A 23439-nucleotide genomic window follows, 5' to 3' on the forward strand; every position below is an offset into this window, starting at 1 on the left:
AACTAATGTTGATATTTTTAGTTACTTTTCAGGATATAATACAAATTACATAGTTTGAGTGGTGAGAGACACTTGTGTTGATATTCATAATTGAAGTAAAGTCGGTAGAAAGAATTTTCTGGAAGAGGCAAGATAATTTGAAAAATTATCTGAGGTATATTAAGAATTGGATTCAGTTTTGAGACATAAAAATTCTTTAATGTATTTGAGATTAGTCACAACAACAAACATATACCGGTAACATGTAACATTAAATGAGGATGATTTGACATTGCAAGGAAATATAAAACTTTGGACGGGGGCGTACTAGGCGCTGTATATCCTCCTCCCCTTCCCCACTTGAAGCAAAGAAGATGAAACATTGTTTTTTGGCTTGTGTGCGTTATTTTTAGAATAAATTTTACTATGGAAGTCAATGATATGCTCTCATTCTGTAAACACGGTATAGGTTTCAAAATTAAGCTGCACATAGTTTTATGCCAAAATCTTGATCATATACTGTTCTTGATTGCAAATTGTAGGTATGAATGGGTCTTGAATCCATCCTAAAATACTTTTATTTAAAGGATAAGTTTTTATTGATTTTTATTATTGATTTATCAAAATGGAGTCTAAACCCATAATGGTTCAAATTCGTGGTTTTCACCAAAATGTTTCATTTTATTTATAAATGTCAAACAATTGAAGTTACTCACTATTCCTGAAATGTGTCAACGTGGCTTAGTGTGAAAGGCAGAACTTATCGGACAAGAGGGTGTTCGAATCATAGCCGGTGTAATGAAGAATAATGATTCCCGTAGAATAATGACCGGGGGTCATTTTTCTACGTAGAAAAATGACCCCCCGGTTATTATTCTACGCAGAAAAATGACCCCCCGGTCATTATTCTACGTAGAAAAATGACCCCTTTGCCTGAAGAATAAATGTCATTTTCATAAAAATGAGCACACTCCACATGAAGAAAAGTGACCCCTGTAGAATAATGACCCCCTTGTAGATTAAAGTTTTTCAGTATATTATTTTATTATTTGTGATATAGTCTTTACACTATTGTAATTTTTACTGCTGCAGTTTACAGAAAGTAACAGAAATTATAATTCATATTCAAATAAACTTAAAGTGAAAGAAGGGGTATATCTTAGAAAATAAAAATCCCTTCGTTATAACAAGGTATTGAGGTATTGCATCGGGGTATGGTTGTCATCTTAACAATTACATCTACATATATCTATGGTGTTCCGATAGGGCCACTTCGACCTAAGTTGCAAGGGCGATAGTGCGAAGGCGAAGGAGCAAAAGTGCGAAGATGCGACGACGAAGCATGTGATGCATAAAGTGCGAAGGTTCGAAGGCGAAGGAGCGATACTACTATCGCTCCTTCCCAACTTTACACTCTGGCCTTCGCATCTTCGCACTTTCGCCCTCGCCTTTTTTTATTGCATTCAGTAAGTCTCGGTCGATTACATAGAATTTAATACAGGCACCGTACTCGCCAAGGTTTTCCGATTAATCCATGCTATTATTGGTACGCATGCGCTAGGCCATCGCGCTTACTATGAATGTTTATAAATATTTTAATGTGTACATGTAACATATGTTTACCAGTGCTGGCTATGCCTAATCATTATATACTCCACATAAAATGTAATGTCCGCCATTATGTGTACATATGCACTTCCAGACTCCTGTCACTTACCAGCCGTCTGATTACCGTGGACCAAACACAATAACATTCTAATTTCATTATGCGACACTCCTTGCTCATGCATGGATTTAGAGGGGGAGAGGGGGTCCGCCCCACCGGAAAATTCAATATTAATAATTTTACGCAGTCAAAGAGAGGGAGTCCGGACCCTATCCCCCTGGATAATTTAATTTTATTAATTTTATTTTAAAAAAATCCAAAAATATGCCTTGGAACCCTTTACATGATGGAGTGCTCCGCAATTATAAAACATAGGTAATCACAGATTACAAAGCTCACCGAGACGAGGCATCACCTTTATGAGGCATCACCTTTATGAGACCACCTTTATCATATTATTTGAAAACCATCCTTTATGATCTTGGATATTCATGGATTCTGTTTTGACACAAATTAAATCGTAAATCATCTGTTAAAAAATTGTATGATAATCATATGTCCATATGTTAATCAATACAATAATATACAATTAAAAGTGCATCTAATCATACTTACAATATATATCATATAAAACCATAAAATATCGTAAAAAATTGTGAGATACAGGCACGTAGCATCGTTTTTGAAAGGGGGGGGGGGGGGGCAGACCCATCCAAAAAATCTTGACAAGCAAAAAAAGGGAAATTTAAAGTTTTCCAAAAATCTTCAAAATCCTAATCCGTGGGGGGGGGGGGGGGGGGGGGGGAGGGGGGGGGGGGAGGTAGACTTATGATATGATATGACATTGTAATGTGTTATACATTATAATTGTATTTGATCATATAATAGAATATCATAAAACATAATGCAATTTAGTATTATATGAAACAATATCATATTGCAATAATACATCATAACATTGAAACATATGATATTATGTTGTATATAATTAAGCATTGAATCATTATTTTTTGAAAGATGTGGTCTCATAACGGCAATGGTGTGTGCATAAAATTTTTATAACGCGCGCTAGCGCGTTATGAAAATTTGTTTGCACTCATCGTTGCAGTTATTAGACCTTATGTTTCAAAAAATAATGAATCAATGCTTTTATTTAGGTTTTTTAAACATGTATTTCCTTCCCGAAAATATGATTTGTTTTTAAAAAGCTCTATCTTATTCAACGAGGTATGCGAAATTAACGGAATGGCCACTGGAACAGCCGAAATATGCTGACAAAAATAGTGCACAGTGAAATTCTAATAACACATTTTTATTTTTATTTCTGTAAATTAATGAATTTACTTTTGGTAAACTAAGAAATTAATCAATTGAATTCATTTAACTGTCAACATATATTTACATCAATGAAATATTTATCAGCGTTAGTATAATAACAGGTCGTTATCCGGTTTGAAGTCGCGAGAAGAGTCAGTTCCTGTTCTTCGAGAAATACTGAAGAAATACTTAATGTATTCATACGCACCAGATTTGGTGATTGGGTCTTCTGTGTTGTGCGTAAATATCACTCAAATCAACCAATGCAATTTAATAGAGGGAAAGAAAGTGAATGTAAATATTATAGTATGATATTGCATTGTATGATACTGTATCATATTTGATACATAATATGATATTGTATTGTATAATACATATAATTTGATATCATATCAAATGATACAATATCATGGGATAAAATATTATATAATACAATCATATTATACACATTGTATCATATGCTACAGTAATATATATTAAAGTATCATAAAATACAATTTCATGTGATATGATAATATATCATATAAACCAATATCATATTATACAATATCGTATGATACGATATTTTATAATATTGTATCATAAAAATCAATACTATACATAACAATATCACGATACAATATCATATCATAAAATAAGAAAAAAAAATTGATACAATATTTTATCGTAATTATATAACGTTTTACAATATAACATATGGTATTATATTGCATCCTATTAAACAATAGTGTTTTAAAGCATACAATACTATATCATAGGAATCATGTCAAATCATTTAACAACAACCACATCTATCTATCAAGCAGGTTTGAGTGAGGTAGGAGATTTCTCTAGCATCCTTGATAATGGAGATCAGGCTCTGCATCTAAAGCAACCTCTACGTTTCATTTATAATATAGTTAAATCAACTATGCAAGCTATCATCTATAAAACATGTGACCTGTTCCAAAAAACTAAACCTAATCAAGAAACCTATGGCTCTGATTCAAGATTCAAGTCTGGCAGGTGCATCAGTATCATAAGACGCACCATCCATACAAGTTTAATTAAGTTAGGACCAGTAGTTACTAAGATATAATCATTAGAGGACACCTGCAACAAAAACTTTAACCAGCTCCAAAAACCTTAACCTCCTCCATGATCCGAAACCTATAGCTCAGATTCAGCACTCAAGCCTGTCTGGTGCATCAGTATCATAAGACACACTATCCATGCAAGTTTGGTGAAGTACGGACCAGCAGTAACTTAGATATTGCTATTAAAGGGCACCTGCAACAAAAAAACTTTAACCTGCTCCAAAAACCTATACCGCCTCCAGCATCTGAAAGTTAGGAACCAGATTCAGTAGGTCCAGATGCATCATTCATGTAATTTTGGTAAAGAGAGGACAAGTAATAGCTTAGATACAGGAGCTGCAACTAAAACTTTAACCAGCTCCGGACGCCGACGCTGGGGGTTTAGCATATGCTCCCATTGACTTCGTCTCGGTGAGCTAAAAAGACGAAAGGGCGAAGTTTCGAAGGCGAGAGTGCGAAGTTGCAAAGGCGAAGAAGCAATAGTAGTATCACTTATTCGCCTTCGCAACTTAGCACTTTCGTCTTCGTATCTTCGCGCTTCGCCGTCGCATCTTCTATATTTTTCATATTGTTCATGAATCATACTTGCATTGAGGATATCCACAATACAAACTGCTGAGTATATAAGTTCATCACCCAGAATTAATGATGAACCAAACTTATGAAAAGTTTACTCCACTGTTAGGCATTATAAACAAGCTGAAGTTGGTAGGCACTGACAGCAGCCATTACGCCAGTAGAGGTTAACGGCCAATAAGAAAAATCGTCAAAGTACTGAGAGTACTCGTACAGAAAATATATTTTTCTTTATCCTCGGCATACTTTAGTTTAGTTAATATCAAGATGATTAATGCTTCAATAGTTTGTATGAGCATATTGGTAACTTTGGATACAATAAAGATCGTGTGATCAAAATCAAGCGGGATATAAACCCCTAACATGGGCCCTAACCTCTTATCAACGCTTTAAGAAACAATCTTTTCTTATTATAATCGATCAGTGTTTATTATCTATTTAGATTTACTATAGTCAGATACTCTTCACAAATTTGCTCCAAAAGAATAAAGTCTATTCATGATCACAAAACAACATTACAAAAATGTTTAGAATATTGATATTCATGTATTACGTAGAAGAAAACAAAACTAACGCAGAATGATTTTTTAAAAAATCACTTTCCCTAAGAAATGTAAATAAGAAGTATTCATATTCCTACGTTACCTGCTCCTTAGTCCTTTTCCATAAAGATATATACATGTATCATTCTTCGATTGACAATTCATTCACCAATGAATATTGCTTATATCATTACAACAGTTATTCTTTCATGATTATTGTTCGTTCATTATCACACATATCCTCATTGTGTATGAATTTTTCTTAATTTGCGTCATTTCCCGCCGTATGTCGACGAGAGAAGTAACGTAACTGTTAACAATCATGCAATTTGTGGCAATGTCAGAATGTTTTGCGTGTCCTTGCTACGGATATGAAAAACTATATACAGCGATATATTTACAAGTTCGGTGTTTATAACTTCAAAATCAGTTGAACAGAGTGAAAAATTAAGTAACTTCAAAGTCATTTATTGGATACGGGGTAACCAATTTCTATTCATGTTTACGGGGGGGGGGGGTCATTTTTCTATGGGGGTCATTTTTCTTCATGTTTAACATGAAGAAAAATAACCCCTGGGTCTTTTTTCTTCAGAAAAATCCAATTATTCTTCAGCTAGGGGGGTCATTATTCTACGTAGAAAAATGACCCCCGGTCATTATTCTACGGGGGTCATTATTCTTCATTACACCGGCGTTTTTTTTCTTCTGTGTTTTTTAAGTAAAACATTTCAATTTATTTTATTGATTTATTTTGAACAAATATTTAATACCTTTATATAACGATCAAAATAACGTAATGTTCATGCTCTGTACACACAATGTCACAAACTAATAAAACGATGGAGATAAGTACCAAGTATAAATGAAAATTTTTAATTTGTCAGAGAATGTAGTTCTATATTTTACATGTAATGATGTACACTTTCAAATAATTCAACATTCTGGGCGCGGGGGATTTATCAGGCCTTGTACGCCCTTGTCTTTTAAAAGATAGGGGGAAATTCTGAAATGAATAAAACCACATATATAAATTTTGCACGTTGCAGTTGAAATTGTAAAAAGAAAAGAAAATGAATAACGCATCATATATATAATAAAGTTGTTGAACACATAAATATGAACACAATTTAGTTTGTTCTTAAAAAAGAGACAATTGCTATAAACACCAGACTCCAAAATACTAAACAGTGTGAGAACACCGTGCAGGCAAAAATCAAGCTAATCTTATTACAACTGTACACTAGTATATCTGCTAACTAACTTTTTTAACGTTAATGTATAACACATCATAGAGATATTAAAAGTTTTGAACACAATAAATATAATCACATGTTGGTTCTTTAAAAAGAGACAGTTACTGCATGAACAGTGTGAGGACACCGTTCAGACTAGAACCAAGTCAATCTTATAAAAAAATATAGTACAGATGTATACTTGTATATCTACTTATTTATTTTTTAAAATTTTCTTTTTTGACCAAAGGAGCTATGAAAAAAATAAGATAGCAAACAAATTCTCTCTCAGCTTTGAAGCTTTCCAGTTTCTAAATGAATTTGAAGTTATTATTATTTTGTGATATTAAGGTTTTACGTATCCGAAAGTGCGGGGCATACTTCAATGTAGAACAAAATGTCGTCTTCAATACAGAATGTTCATTTACGAGGTTAACAACGTCAGAGGCATGTGCTGATATTCTATATTTACACAATAGTTTGCTTTATGCGATAATAGCTTCGAAAGATATTTTATACTGATATTAGCTATTTCCTTATGCGCTATACATGGATTTTAAAAACTTTTGAACAATTTCGGATGAGCATAAGCACAAACTGTTTAGCATTACCGACTTCTTGTTCCCCAAAATTTCCAAGTCCTTTAAACAATAAAATTCAAACTAAACTAATCTTGTATATTTCGATCATCGGACTTTATCACCATTGTATTTGAAAAAAAACCCACCCACTACTAAATCAGTATAAAGTATACTAATTTTATATAGACCTCATAAACAATCTGATATCAATTTTTTTTAAATTTAAAAATATAAATATTTTCCTATCATATGGGAATTCATAAAATATTCAATCAAAAATTAAAATATTAATGTTAAAACCAACTCTTAATGACTCACTGAAGACTCATGTGAGCTGTTATGATTTTGTCCGTTGTCTATCGTTGGCGTTGTCATTTTTGCATCTTCTCCAAAACCACTGGACCAATTTAAATCAAACTTGAAACTAAGCATTACTGGGTGAAGGGGATTTAAGTTTGTTCTAATGAAGGGCCACACCCTCTTAAAAGGGGAAATTTATTGGTATTTTTCAAAACTCTTCGCTAAAATCATTTGGCCAGAAAAGATGAAACTTGAGTGGAAGTATCCTCAGGTAAAGTATATTCAAGTTAATCAAATTATTATCTCCGGGGATAGAGTGGGGCCACAACGGAAGGGGTGTGTGTGTGAAATATTTACAAGATTTATGTAGAGAAAATCTTTAAAAATCTTCTTGAGAAACAAATTGGCCAGAAAGTTAAAACTTGTGGTGAAGCATCATCAGGTAGTGTAAATTTAAATTTGTTCAAATAATGATCCACAGGGATGAGGTTGGGCCACAATGGAAATGAATTAATAGAAAAAAAATCTTTAAAAATCTTACTCTCTAAAGCTGAAACAACAAAAGGAGCTCAAGATATAAAATCTTCTAAGTTGTTTAGATATTTTGTATTTGATACTCTAAAGATGGTCTACAGCTCTTATTGGCTATTGTTGCTCAGGGGAGCGATGTGGCCCCTGGGATTCTGGTCTTAATTTGAAGAAAACATGGTCTGAATTCCAAGCACTGTCATATCTATGAAAAAGATATATACTCAATTGACAAGCCTTACAGTAAAGAACCTTAACTATTTGTTAATCTGGATGGTTATATATCCAGTCTCTATATTTCTAATTAAAACAAACTTTCTTTCCTTCTGTTATATTTTAGAAGTTGATGAAGAGATTTTGTTCGAGTCAATAATGCTAATGATGGAAATTGGGTGAAGCTTCATGCTTCAAAGAGCAACTAAATGCAATAGTTACAAACTTCTGAACCCATATAGCTAATCCAAAGACCCGAATAAAGCCGCAGCTATTCAGTTGTATGCATGGTATTATTTACACAGAGTGGTGCTACTGAGTGGTAATAAGCAACTGAGTGGTAATAAGTTACAGAGGGGTATTAAGTTACAGAGGGGTATTAAGTTACAGAGGGATATTAAGTTACAGAGAGGTATTAAGTTCCAGAGGGGTAATAAGCTACAGAGGAGTAAAAAGTTACACAGGGGTATTAAGTTACAGAGGGGTATTAAGTTACACCGGGGTAATAAGCTACAGAGGGGTAATAAGTTACAGAGGGGTATTAAGTTACAGAGGGGTAATAAGTTACAGAGGAGTAATAAGTTACAGAGGGGTATTAAGTTACAGAAGGGTAATAAGTTACAGAGGGGTATTAAGTTACAGAGGGGTATTAAGTTACAGAAGTGTAATAAGCTACAGAGGAGTAATAAGTTACACAGGGGTATTAAGTTACAGAGGGGTATTAAGTTACAGAGGAGTAATAAGTTACAGAGGGGTATTAAGTTACAGAGGGGTATTAAGTTACAGAGGAGTAATAAGTTACAGAGGGGTAATAAGTTACAGAGGGGTAATAAGTTACAGAGGGGTAATAAGCTACAGAGGGGTATTAAGTTACAGAGGGGTAATAAGTTACAGAGGGGTAATAAGCTACAGAGGAGTAATAAGTTACAGAGGGGTATTAAGTTACAGAGGGGTATTAAGTTACAGAGAGGTAATAAGTTACAGAGGGGTATCAAGTTACAGAGGGGTAATAAGCTACAGAGGGGTATTCAGTTACAGAGGGGTATTAAGTTACAGAGGGGTATTAAGTTACAGAGGGATATTAAGTTACAGAGGGGTAATAAGCTACAGAGGGGTAATAAGTTACAGAGGAGTAATAAGTTACAGAGGGGTATTTAGTTACAGAGGGGAAATAAGCTACAGGGGAGTAATAAGTTACAGAGGGGTATTAAGTTACAGAGGGAAAATAAGCTACAGAGGGGTATAAAGTTACAGAGGGTTATTAATTACAGAGGGGTAATTAGTTACAGAGGGGAATTAAGTTACAGAGGAGTAATAAGTTACACAGGAGTAATAAGTTACAGAGGGGTAATAAGCTACAGAGGGGTATTAAGTTACAGAGGGGTAATAAGCTACAGAGGAGTAATAAGTTACAGAGGGGTAATAAGCTACAGAGGAGTAATAAGTTACAGAGGGGTATTAAGTTACAGAGGGGAAATAAGCTACAGAGGGGTAATAAGCTACAGAGGAGTAATAAGTTACAGAGGGGCAATAAGCTACAGAGGGGTAATAAGCTTCAGAGGGGTATTAAGTTACAGAGGGGTATTAAGCTACAGAGGGGTAATAAGCTACATAGGGGTAATAAGTTACAGAGGGGTAATAAGCTACAGAGGGGTAATAAGCTACAGAGGGGTAATAAGTTACAGAGGGGTAATAAGCTACAGAGGTGTATTAAGTTACAGAGGGGTATTAAGTTACAGAGGGGTATTAAGTTACAGAGGGGTAATAAGCTACAGAGGGGTATTAAGTTACAGAGGGGTATTAAGTTACAGAGGGGAAATAAGCTACAGAGGGGTAATAAGCTACAGAGGAGAATTAAGTTACAGAGGGGCAATAAGCTACAGAGGGGTAATAAGCTTCAGAGGGGTGTTAAGTTACAGAGGGGTATTAAGCTACAGAGGGGTAATAAGCTACATAGGGGTAATAAGTTACAGAGGGGTAATAAGCTACAGAGGGATATTAAGTTACAGAGGGGTATTAAGTTACAGAGTGGTATTAAGTTACAGAGGGGTATTAAGTTACAGAGGGGTAATAAGCTACAGAGGGGTATTAAGTTACAGAGGGGTATTAAGTTACAGAGGGGTAATAAGCTACAGAGAAGTAATATGTTACAGAGGGGTAATAAGCTACAGAGGGGTAATAAGCTACAGAGCGGTATTCGGTTACAGAGGGTAATAAGTTACAGAGGGGTATTAAGTTACAGAGGGGTATTAAGTTACAGAGGAGTAATAAGTTACAGAGGGGTAATAAGTTACAGAGGGGTATTAAGTTACAGAGGGGTAATATGTTACAGAGGAGTAATAAGTTACAGAGGGGTAATAAGCTACAGAGGGGTATTAAGCTACAGAAGGGTAATAAGTTACAGAGGGGTAATAAGCTACAGAGGAGTAATAAGTTACACAGGGGTATTAAGTTACAGAGGGGTATTAAGTTCCAGAGGGGTAATAAGCTACAGAGGAATAATAAGTTACACAGGGGTATAAAGTTACAGAGGGGTATTAAGTTACACCGGGGTAATAAGCTACAGAGGGGTATTAAGTTACAGAGGGGTATTAATTTACAGAAGGGTATTAAGTTACAGAGGGTAATAAGTTACAGAGGAGTAATAAGTTACAGAGGGGTATTAAGTTACAGAAGGGTAATAAGTTACAGAGGGGTTTTAAGTTACAGAGGGGTATTAAGTTACAGAAGTGTAATACGCTACAGAGGAGTAATAAGTTACAGAGGGGTATTAAGTTACAGAGGGGTAATAAGCTACAGAGGAGTAATAAGTTACAGAGGGTATTAAGTTACAGAGGGGTATTAAGTTACAGAGAGGTAATAAGTTACAGAGGGGTATTAAGTTACAGAGGGGTAATAAGCTACAGAGGGGTATTAAGTTACAGAGGGGTATTAAGTTACAGAGGGGTTTTAAGTTACAGAGGGGTATTAAGTTACAGAAGTGTAATAAGCTACAGAGGAGTAATAAGTTACAAAGGGGTATTAAGTTACAGAGGAGTAATAAGTTACAGAGGGGAAATAAGCTACAGGGGAGTAATAAGTTACATAAGGGTATTAAGTTACAGACGGGAAATAAGCTACAGGGGAGTAATAAGTTACAGAGGGGTATTAAGTTACAGAGGGGAAATAAGCTACAGAGGGGTATAAAGTTACAGAGGGGTATTAATTACAGAGGGGTAATAAGTTCAGAGGGGTATTAAGTTACAGAGGAGTAATAAGTTACATAGGAGTAGTAAGTTACAGAGGGGTAATAAGCTACAGAGGGGTATTAAGGTACATAGGGATAATAAGCTAGAGAAGGGTAATAAGCTCATAGGGATATTAAGTTACAATGGAGTTATAAATTACAGAGGAGTAATAAAATACAGAGGGGTATTAAGTTACAGAGGGGTAATAATCTACAGAGGTGTATTAAGTTACAGAGGGGTATTAAGTTACAGAGGGGTAATAAGCTACAGAGGGGTATTAAGTTACAGAGGGGTATTAAGTTACAGAGGGGTATTAAGTTACAGAGGGGTAATAAGTTACAGAGGGGTAATAAGTTACAGAGGGGTAATAGGTTACAGAGGGATAATAAGCTACAGAGGAGTAATAAGTTACAAAGGGGTATTAAGTTACAGAGGGGTATTAAGTTACAGAGGAGTAATAAGTTACAGAGGGGTAATAAGCTACAGAGGAGTAATAAGTTACAGAGGGGTATTTAGTTACAGAGGGGAAATAAGCTACAGAGGAGTAATAAGTTACAGAGGGGCAATAAGCTACAGAGGGGTAATAAGCTTCAGAGGGGTATTAAGTTACAGAGGGGTATTAAGCTACAGAGGGGTAATAAGGTACATAGGGGTAATAAGTTACAGAGGGGTAATAAGCTACAGAGGGGTAATAAGCTACAGAGGGGTAATAAGTTACAGAGGGGTAATAAGCTACAGAGGTGTATTAAGTTACAGAGGGGTATTAAGTTACAGAGGGGTATTAAGTTACAGAGGGGTAATAAGCTACAGAGGGGTATTAAGTTACAGACGGGTATTAAGTTACAGAGGGGTAATAAGTTACAGAGGGGTAATAAGTTACAGAGGGTTAATAGGTTACAGAGGGGTAATAAGCTACAGAGGAATAATAAGTTACAAAGGGGTATTAAGTTACAGAGGGGTATTAAGTTACAGAGGAGTAATCAGTTACAGAGGGGTAATAAGCTACAGAGGAGTAATAAGTTACAGAGGGGTATTAAGTTACAGAGGGGAAATAAGTTACAGAGGGGTAATAAGCTACAGAGGAGTAATAAGTTACAGAGGGGCAATAAGCTACAGAGGGGTAATAAGTTACAGATGAGTAATACGTTACAGAGGGGTAAAAAGTTACAGAGGAGTAATAAGTTACTGAGGGGTATTAAAATACAGAGGAGTAATAAGTAACATAGGAGTAATATGTTATAGAGGGGTAATAAGCTAAAGAGGAGTAATTAGTTACAGAGGAGTAATAAGTTACAGATGAGTAATAAGTTACAGAGGGGTAAAAGTTACAGAGGAGTAATAAGTTACCGAGGGGTATTAAGTTACAGAGGAGTAATAAGTAACATAGGAGTAATAAGTTATAGAGGGGTAATAAGCTAAAGTGGAGTAATAAGTTACAGAGGAGTAATAATTTACAGAGGGGTAATAAGCTACAGAGGAGTAATAAGTTACAGAGGGGTATTAAGTTACAGAGGGGTATTAAGTTACAGAGGGGTGTTAAGCTACAGAGGGGTAATAAGTTACAGAGGAGTAATAAGCTACAGAGGAGTAATAAGTTACAGAGGAATAATAAGTTACAGAGGGGTAATAAGCTACAGAGGAGTAATAAGTTGCAGAGGGGTATTAAGTTACAGAGGGGTAATAAGCTACAGAGGGATATTAAGTTACAGAGGGGTATTAAGTTACAGAGTGGTATTTAGTTACAGAGGGGTATTAAGTTACAGAGGGGTAATAAGCTACAGAGTGGTAATAAGCTACAGAGGGTAATAAGTTACAGAGGGGTATTATGTTACAGAGGGGTATTAAGTTACAGAGGGGTATTAAGTTACAGAGGGGTATTTAGTTACAGAGGAGTAATAAGTTACAGAGTGGTATGAAGTTACAGAGGGGTAATAAGCTACAGAGGGGTATGAAGTTACACAGGGGTATTAAGTTACAGAGGGGTATTAAGTTACAGAGGGGTATTAAGTTAGAGAGGAGTAATAAGTTACAGATGAGTAATAAGTTACAGAGGGGTTATAAGTTACAGAGGAGTAATAAGTTACAGAGGGGTTATAAGTTACAGAGGAGTAATAAGTTACAGAGGGGTAAAAAGCTTCAGAGGAGTAATAACCTAAAGAGGGGTAATAAGCTACAGAGGAGTAATAAGTTACAGAGGAGTAATAAGTTACAGAGGAGTAATAAGTTACAGAGGGGTAATAAGCTACAGAGGAGTAAATAGTTACAGGAGTAATAAGGTACAGAGGAGTTATAAGTTACAGAGGAGTAATAAGTTACAGAGGGGTAATAAGCTTCAGAGGAGTAATAACCTAAAGAGGGGTATTAAGTTACAGAGGGGTATTAAGCTACAGAGGAGTAATAAGTTACAGAGGAGTAATAAGTTACAGAGGGGTAATAAGCTACAGAGGAGTAAATAGTTACAGAGGAGTAATAAGTTACAGAGGAGTAATAAGTTACACAGGGGTAATAAGCTACAGAGGAGTAATAACCTAAAGAGGGGTAATAAGCTTCAGAGGAGTAATAAGTTACAGAGGAGTAATAAGTTACAGAGGAGTAATAAGTTACAGAGGAGTAATAAGTTACAGAGGGGTAATAAGCTACAGAGGGGTAATAACCTAAAGAGGGGTAATAAGCTACATGTACATAGGAGTACTACGCTACTAAGTGGTAATAAGCTACACAGTGGTATTATGCTACAGAAAGACAATAAGATACAGTTTTGATAATTTATCAGGAAAGATAACGATTGCAAGAATAAGGGACCGACCTCTCCTTAGTACTTGCCAATACATGTATATTGAAAGAATAAATTTAGGTTATCCTTTTTCATTGCTAATCTTACATTGTATTTGAATATTGATTTATATTAAAAGTTTGGATATTTTGATAATGAAATTTGAAATATTCGATGTTGATAAAAGATTGTTTCCCATTCATTTCCCATGCTTGAAAACTTACACGTTTTCATCTGACACTTGATCTTTTGTTGGCTTTTTCTGAACCGCGGCATATTGTACCATCTCCTGAGTTGTTGTGTATCCACCGGGTTCATTGTGGTGTGTTAACAGCAAAGAATGTCTGCCGAGAAAAATGCATGTCAATTTATGCCGAGTGATATTAATTCTTTATAATTTTAAATTGATTTAATTTTCTTAACCAAAAAAAGCATATTTACTCTTGCTTTTTGATAAAATCTTTAGACTGGGAGTATGCATCACAAATGTTTTCCGATGAAGAACACCCAGCTCTATCAAAGAAACAAACAAGAACATTAAGCAACCATTAACTGACAATTAACATTTTTTCCCTTTACATTATCTGCACTCTGGCCAAATTACATTGTTTACTCGCGGTGATACACCTACTCTTGTGTTCTGTTAAAATCTGAAGGTGACGCATATCCTCCACCATTGTCTTCTGGTGCATCATATGGATGGGACCTATTACACAAACAAACAAACAAAACGGAACAAAACAACAAACAAACAAACATCTCCCTATTGTTATTGCCTTCGAGCTTGGTATCGGAGGATTCTTTATAAGATAAGAAGTAGCGATAAAAACGCGTAATAGCAGCCCAACATCGACATATATCTTAAAAGGATATAGAACCATTTATCGAAACATTGAATTTGAAAGTTGTCTTTTTTATTAAGAACAAACTATAGTCTGCAACAATTCATAGGAATAATGTTGTTTACAATAAGGAATGTTTAAACAACCCAACCTTGTTTACTCTATTCTATCTGTAAAATTATATGGACTACAGCCTTGCAACCCACTTCCTAATTACTCTTTGAACACGGAAATTATCATTTGTTAGAGAAAACTTTTGATTTTAGAAAATAAATTTTAAAGTGGATAACTAAACCTTGAAATGGTTTCTCAAATCTGCAAAAAATTGCTTGTTCATGATACATGTAAATAGCATGATGAGTTCCGTAAATAAGAATAGAAGCCGGAGTCGGATTCGAAATCGTGAACTGCAGTTCACAAGCCCGATGCTATGATGATATTTAACCTAATCGATTGATACAAACATTTGATCAAAACATTTAAATCGCAATCTTGTGACTTAATGTCTTAAAAAAGTATGTCTTGATGTAACAAGTTGCCTTAATAAAAAAGAAGAAAATAATAACAATAAATAAATACTAATACATGTACATAAATGAAAAAGAGGTAATACCTTGTATTGTTCATATGTTTGGATGTTATGTTTTCTTGTGTTTTTTTTCTAGTTTTGAACAAAACGATTGATGAGACGGCGAATGCTACACTTAGTGTCATAAAGACCACTGCAGTGGGTACCCATTTATTGGGAATACACTCTATCTTCTCATAATTCTGTTGGCATATCTCGATATACCTACACTGACTGCATCCATAGTATCTTTTCACAAAGACAGAAACACGAGTGGTTGCATTTGGTGAATTTGATCCGACTTTATTGACAGCCGTGCAGATATAGGTACCAGAATCCGTAACTTGAAGGCTGTCAAACTCTAGCTTGTTCTCAGTGAGCCCCATAGGTCTTTCAACGGATGTACCGTTGGGCCGAAAGTACAAATTGATAGTAGATGGCGGGTTACTGTCAGTTTTACACTGAATTGTGAGACGGTCCCCGACAGTGTACATGGACTTGTTAGGTGTCAGAGAGATGGTAGTCTCGTCAGGCCCATCTGTCATAGTATAAGATTTTAATCTTATTACAATATATGAGTAATTGGTAGGAGTACACAAAAATGTATAACATCACGTGTCTGTGAATTATTTCCTCTGATATTTCAAGCTAAGTAAAGCCAAATCGATATTGGCCTCCTTTAATTACTATTTGTTGACCTAACACCACACAATTCTCTAATACTCTAAACTACGTTTTCGATATTTTCATAAAATGTATTAAAATTCAAGAAAGTTATGCTATGGTTAATTATTTTAAATATCAATGTGATTTACAGGTATATATATTTTTGAAAAAATGACACGATTTAGTAAGTAAATCAATCTGTTTTATCATTGGTTATCAGTAATTACTTTTATAAAAGATGAAGGTGAGTTCGAAACATTATAAGACATAATTTTATCATTTGAAATAATGATCTTATTTTGTATACCTACATAATACCGAAATTTTCTGCGAAATTTTACTCGGCCCTGGTCCTTGGGTAACGTTATTTTGTGATGAACATCGGAATGAAGCACCGTTATCGTCCCTGATCACAGTGTGAGTGGTGGTGATATTAATGTACTCTGTACAATTCTCTGTTTTATTGTTTATAGAATTGGATGTGTATATCAGCACAGGGTCAAGGGAATTCTTTAAAAATTTCCAAATGTTTATATATCCCCTCGGACTTCCGACATCAGCTCTACAAGTCAAACTTATGTTCTCGTTCTCTTTGAGATCGTTTGGATACGCAAAAATCTCGTCTGGCTCTTTAGCTTTTGCTGAAAATGTGCGAAACTTTGAAATTATTTTAGAATATAGGTTTTATTCTTCTTCATTAAGACACTATAAAATATATAGATATAGAATTGCAATTAAATTTTCTTGTAAGTAATCAAAATACTGCGTAAACAATAAACCCATAATTATATACCATTAAATTCAACAAAGGAACGAATGTTTTCAGATTTTTTTTCACTATCTGAATAGTAATCAATCCAACATTGGTATGTCCCTTCATCACTACAGATAGGATCCTTTATTATCATTACAGCAGCAATAGAGTTGTTTGGTGCGATGAGCTCTGTTCTGTTATTGTAAACAGGTTGCATGTCTTTTACAATAAAATCTCTCGGGTATCCATCTGGGAAGAATGTTGCAATATCTTTGAATCCATCCCCTGATTGTTTTTGCCATTTGATTTCACTTTTAAAAACTTCTTCATTGTCATCCTTATGAGCCGTACAGTTAAGAATGATACGGCTGTCGTTATGTAATATTACGATAACGTCTTCTGTTTGTAGAGTCAATGAAGAAACATCTAATTGAAAATGAAGAATTGTTACAAAATATTTTCATGTAATAGTTATGGATTAATGTAGATGATCTGAACTAAATAATGATTGCTAATGTACCTAATTATAATTGTTCTATCAGTCATCTGACAGATGACTGTCTTGTCTAGACAGTCATGTGCCATATGAAACAAAACACGGTGACTATCGAACATAATTTTGTTGAACAATATTGATGGCAAGCGCTTTAACGTTATTAGTCCCCTACCGGTTTTCACCGGAGGGGACTATAGCTTTCCTCTGCGTCCGTCCGTCCGTCTGTCCGTCCGTCTGTCCGTCCGTCCCTATGTCTGTCCCACTTCAGTTTTCCACACTTTTTTCTATATGCGTTTGAGGAATAATATGAAATTTGCTGAACAGCTTCAAAATGTCAAACTACAGATCAAGTTTACACTTTTGTAGCGTCTGGTTGACATATTTTCGAGAAAATTAGTTTTTTATATTCCAATTTTTTAATGTTCGGGTTCGATATTCTGCATAACAGTGCATTGTTTTCACAATTTTCACAAACCGGTAGGGGACGTGTATTGCTTATGCAATACTCTCAGAATGCTTGTTACAAATATGTATAATGAATTAACTCTTGTGCAACTGCCAAGGGTTTACCATCTGATATGTTTTTGAACAGTGGGTGCTACACAAAGTGAAAAATTGTCACTTTTTTATTTGCACTCTCCCATAATGATAAATATATAAATATATAAAGAAAATTGTTTTTCATATTATTGGAGTTTAAGCAATAATATAACAGTAAAAAGAATAATTCATCAAAGGTATTATCTATAGAATTTTTAAAACCTCCCTATCCTTGGAAAAATACTTATTGGACCTATATATCTATGAAATATCAGACTTCTTTTGTACTTTAGAGAAACAAGGAGATGGTATGATATACCTAATGATATAGGAGATCAATTCCATTATTTATTTCATTGTACAGATATTATAACAATTAAAGATAAGGTAGTTTTAATCATACATGTACCTTTATATTTCTACACACAACCAAATGTTTACAAATTTCAACAATTATTTAATATTGATAATAAATATTGTTGATTAATCTGTGTAAATTTATTAAAACTATAATCGAGAGAGGTAGCTTTCTACGTTGTCAATTCTACTCCCACTTTCCCCCCTTTTTATTGCATTATCACCCTTGAACAACGCATGTATTGTATGATATGTATTAATGTTTATTGAATTTTTCTCAACATTGTAACTTATGCAGTTAAGATAATAAAGGCAAAACAAATTGTCATCGTCATTGTGTCTCACGGAGAATAATTTAGTTTAAAACTTGGAAATTTACTATTGTCAGTTTGTTGTGTTACGTAATATTAAAAAAATGTCATTCAATTATAACTCAATTATTTTCTTATAGCAAGAAAATCTTTTATTTTTCTATGAATTATACTTCATTTTGACTTATTTTTCATTCATACTTTTTTGATATTTGTGTCATGTGGCTACATTTTATGATTTTAATCCCTATGCAGATAATTATAGGGAAAATGAAACATCGTGTTCTAAATAGCTAAATGCGTCCTACAGAGTTTTAAAAAGTAAAGAAACATTGTTAATAATTTTGTTTTCAAAATGATATGATTCCACTGGCTTTTTTTTAACGAAAGACAAATAGGGCCACTTAAAAATATTTTTATAATTACGAGAAAAGATCTCGTTACTACGAGTTAATTATATCGTAATTACGAGAAAAGATCTCGTAATAACGAGAAAAGACTTTAATAACGAGTTATTGATCTTGTTATTACGAGAAAAGATCTCGTTATTACGAGTTAATTTATCTCGTTATTACGAGAAAATATGTCATAATTACGAGAAAAGATCTATTTAAAATGGTGCGTTTCATTGTTCTATTCTCTTTCCGTAAAGTGCATGAACTACTGCAATGTCTTTAATTATACACATACTTAACATAATCATCGTTTGAAAGCATATACAAATTTGATATAAAATCGGACCAAGCAGTTTTAAAGAAATTTCAGAAGAAGGAGCAAAGCAGATTATTAAATTAATTGAAATATTTATTAATAAGAAGGATGCATGTAATTTGTTTTTCAGACTCCAAAATGTTAATATACAAAATCAATCATTTTCAATAAAAATAAAGGTTGTGTATGAACATATAAAACACAATTTGGGTACATCCTGGGCTGTATACCCATGATGGAAATTATCTAGTCATCTAAGTCAGCTGTAACAAATAGAATTGTGTTTTAGCTCACCTGAGCTGAAAGCTCAAGTGAGCTTTTCTGATCACTTTTTGTCCGGCGTCCGTCCGTCCGTCTGTCTGTCTGTAAAATTTTTACATTTTCGACTTCTTCTCCTGAACCACTTGGCCAAATTCAACCAAACTTGGCACAAAGCATCATTGGGTAAAGAGGATTCAAGTTTGTTAAAATAAAGGGCCACGCCCTATTGTAAAGGGAAATAATTTGGATTTATTGAAAATTTGGTGATATTTTAAAAAAATCTTCTTCTCAAAAACCATTTGGCCAGAAAATCTGATACTTGTGTGGAAGCATCCTCAGATAGTGTAGATTCAAGTTTGTTCAAAACATGGTCCCGGGGGGTAAGGTGGGGCCACAATGGGGGGTCAAAGTTTAACATAGAAGTATATAGAGCTAATCTTTAAAAATCTTCTTCTAAAAAATTATGTGGCCAGAAAAGCTGATACTTGTGTGGAAGCATCCTCAGAAAGTGTTGGTTCAAGTTTGTTCAAATCATGGTCCCGGGGGGGTAAGGTGGGGCCACAATGGGGGTCGAAGTTTTACGTAGGAGTATATAGAGTTAATCATTAAAAATATATATCTAAAAAACCATTGGGCCAGAAAAGCTGATATTTGTGTGGAAGCATCCTCAGATAGTGTAGATTCAAGTTTGTTCAAATCATGGTCCTCAAGGGTAAGGTGGGGCCTCAATGGGGGGTCGAATTTTTACAAAGGAGTATTTTGCGTTAATTTTTAAAAATCTTCTTCTCAAAAACCATTTGACCAGAAAAGCTGAAACTTGTGTGGAATCATCTTCAGATAGTGTAGGTTCAAGTTTGTTCAAATCATGGTCCCTGGGGGGTAAGGTTGGGCCTAAATGGGGGGTCGAATTTTTACATTGGAGTATATAGAGTTAAACTTTCAAAATTTATATCTCAAAAACCATAAGGCCAAATAAGCTGCTACTTCTGTGAAAGCATCCTCAGATGGTGTAGATTTAAGTTTGTTCAAATCATGGTCCCATGGGGTAAGGTGGGGCCACAATGGGGGGGGGGGAGGGTCAAATTTTTACATAGGAATATAAAGAGAAATTTTATTTTTAAATCTTCTACACAGATCAAGACTGGCCAGAAAAGCTGTTACTTGTGTGAAGTATCATCAGGTAGCAAAATCATATTTAATTTAGGAGTAGGATGGAGCCACATAGGGTGGAGGGTCCAATTTTACAAAAGAAAACAGTTTAAATTCGCCAAAGTTCAAATGTTATAATATATGGTTTAACTTATATGCAAGCATTTTGACATATTTTTGATTCTTTAAAATTGTTACGACTTTGGCCTCTGGGCAATTCTTGGGCTGACACAAGTTTGATGCAGGTTTATATCCCAGTTGATTTTGATCTTCTTGAGAACTGTAATGCTCAATATGTGAAATGACTATACTGTGACAAAAAGAGATCAATGATAAACAGAATATCCTAGGAAAAAATTGAATTTTTGATATACAGGATCTGTTAGACTACATTGTCCATATTTTTTTGGTATATTATTCCGTAAAGCTGATTTTATATTGCCTATTGTTGCTCAGGTGAGCAATGTGGCCCATGGGCCTTTTGTTACAACTAGGACTACCTGGTATTTACCTCGGAGTGGGATTTTAATATTCAAGAGGAAAAATAGAATTTAATGAAGTTTTTTCCACTTATTCATAGAGGAAAAAATATCAAATCCGATCATTTTATGTAACAATTAATGAATAATGGCCGTTGTTATTTAAAAATTAATCAAAATTGAATTAACGTTTCTGGAAAGAAGAAGATACTAGACTGACAAGGTGAAGCAGTCGACTTTCAAAAACGCACCATTTTATATAAATCTTTTCTCGTAATAACGAGATCTTTTCTCGTAAAAACGAGATAATTAACTCGTTATAACGAGATCTTTTCTCGTAAATACGAGATAATTAACTCGTAATAACGAGAACTTTTCTCGTAATAACGAGAAAATTAACTCGAAATATCGAGATATCGAGATCTTTTCTCGTTATATATTACGAGATCTTTTCTCGTTATTACGAGAACTTTTCTCATAATAACCAGATAATTAACTCATAATAACGAAATCTATTCTCGTGATTACGAAAAAACTAATTTTGTGCATTTTGTGGCCCTGTTCGACATTCGTAGAAACAAATATGTTTCGGACTACGCCCTTACCGGCAAACACAATTATCCTTCGGACCCCCCCCCCCCCCCCCCGAAAAAAAAATCTGTATCATAGCATGCATGGATTACACTACCCTCAGATCCAGATTTTTATTTCCTTTTCACGATAAACGAATGAATAAAACCCCTAAAGAACTTAAACGTGTATATTTAACTTACTATGCCCTGAAACCAGGAAAATAATAACTCGTACGATCTTGATCGCGTCCATATCACATCCACTGTCAACGTATTCAAAATCTAAAATCGATTGTCAAATGCTGCACGGATGAATACGGATTGATTACTACATCACATATACACTGTTTTGACACCGTGCATCAATATAAATGCCTCGATTACCAAACAAACCGGAAATTTTTTTCAACCAAGTTTCCGTCCTTTTGACTTAAAATTTTTATTTTACCTCAATATGGTTATTTTAAATAACGAGACATCTGATTGGTTCTAGACAATCACGTGACCGGGCAACAAAACGTCGTGTCTACCCGGGAATAAATATCATATCTCACCTCTTCGGAAATCTCGAGGTTTTTCATCCCAAAGGTATGAAAGAGCCAATATGAGCACACAGTGTTGACAAATATAATGAAATCGAAAAACATTTAATCATTTATATATATATATATATATATATATATATATATATATATATATATATATATATATATATATATATATATATATATTTCTTCTTTCTTATGTAGTTTTTATTTTGTTGTCCTGAAGAAGGGACGGGTTGTCCCGAAAATTTGACAATATTTTACTTTATTGTTCGTGTCGTTGGTTATTTTTAGTGCTTTTATATATATATATATATATATATATATATATATATATATATATATATATATATATATATATATATATATATATATATATATATATGGAATCTGGTCAGGGACAGAAGCCGATCTCCTACATTTCCATAAAATGGCAAATGGTATACACCCAAGTATTCAGCTTGATATACGCTTTTCTAAATCTAGCATAGAGTTCCTAGATGTACATGTATATATTCATATTGAAAAAGGATTTCTTTCTACAGACCTGGGGCCCGTTTCACAAAGACTACTTAGGACTAAGTTATATCTTAGGAAAGAACTCTTTCCTAAGTTCATTACTTATCCGTTTCACTATTCCAGTCTTATCTTAAGAAATTCCTAAGTTATGTCTTAACTTTAAGCCAGTTAAATCGATGTCTTAGGAACAAACTTAACATGGCGACTATTTTTTTTCTGATGAAATGAGTTACATGCACATTAAAATTGAACAAAAATACAAGAAAAAACGAATCATTAGGACCTGTTCATTTTATTTCTTAACTGAAAACTTAAGAACTATCAAAATATACATATATTTCTTCAATTTTTTCTTTTGTGTAGACTTTAAATTTTAACATTTTTTAAAGATTATTTGGTCGCACGCGCAGATGGGTAGCTGGTATTGTTATAGCTAGTGCGCTGATGATAATGAAATTAGTCATGCCCGAAAATCACTGCTATCTTAAGTAGTTTAATAAAAATAGGAATAAATTCGAAATAAAACTCAATTACAGAATGACTGGATGATTTTTCATATCCCTCCACCAAATAAGCTTTTCTTTTACAAAAGAAATTTTGGGTGTTTTCTTTGCAGTAGAGTGAAGGTTTTTTTATTTCAGTTTTTGTTGAAAGGGGTAGGAGTGACCGGCAAGTGGCTTAGGTATGTCGATGCTAAATCATCCTTGGGAATGCTGTTT

At 34.2% G+C, this 23439-nt stretch overlaps 1 protein-coding gene across 1 annotated transcript; it reads right to left on the minus strand.

Annotated features, from left to right (window-relative positions):
- Positions 1-7406: 7406 nt before the first annotated feature.
- On the minus strand, positions 7407-22078 carry LOC128168788 (uncharacterized). The gene is made up of 8 exons (XM_052834954.1): positions 21858-22078; positions 16820-17206; positions 16338-16667; positions 15406-15898; positions 14582-14656; positions 14392-14463; positions 14175-14294; positions 7407-7942 (listed from the first exon to the last, which is right to left on the minus strand). The coding sequence occupies exons 1-8, from the start codon at positions 21907-21909 to the stop codon at positions 7855-7857; spliced, it is 1617 nt and encodes a 538-aa protein (XP_052690914.1). The 5' UTR covers positions 21910-22078; the 3' UTR covers positions 7407-7854.
- Positions 22079-23439: the final 1361 nt, after the last annotated feature.

The sequence above is a fragment of the Crassostrea angulata genome, chromosome 1 (genome assembly GCF_025612915.1).
Source record: "Crassostrea angulata isolate pt1a10 chromosome 1, ASM2561291v2, whole genome shotgun sequence".
NCBI classification, from domain to species: domain Eukaryota; kingdom Metazoa; phylum Mollusca; class Bivalvia; order Ostreida; family Ostreidae; genus Magallana; species Magallana angulata.

Coding starts and splice junctions, on each gene's coding strand:
- LOC128168788 (XM_052834954.1), bottom strand. CDS start 21,909: ATGGACGCGATCAAGATCGTACGAGTTATTATTTTCCTGGTTTCAGGG. Junction 17,207..21,857: donor TTTCCTGGTTTCAGGGCATA/GTAAGTTAAATA, acceptor ATTTTCAATTAG/ATGTTTCTTCATTGACTCTA. Junction 15,899..16,337: donor GCAGAAAATTTCGGTATTAT/GTAGGTATACAA, acceptor ATACTATGACAG/ATGGGCCTGACGAGACTACC.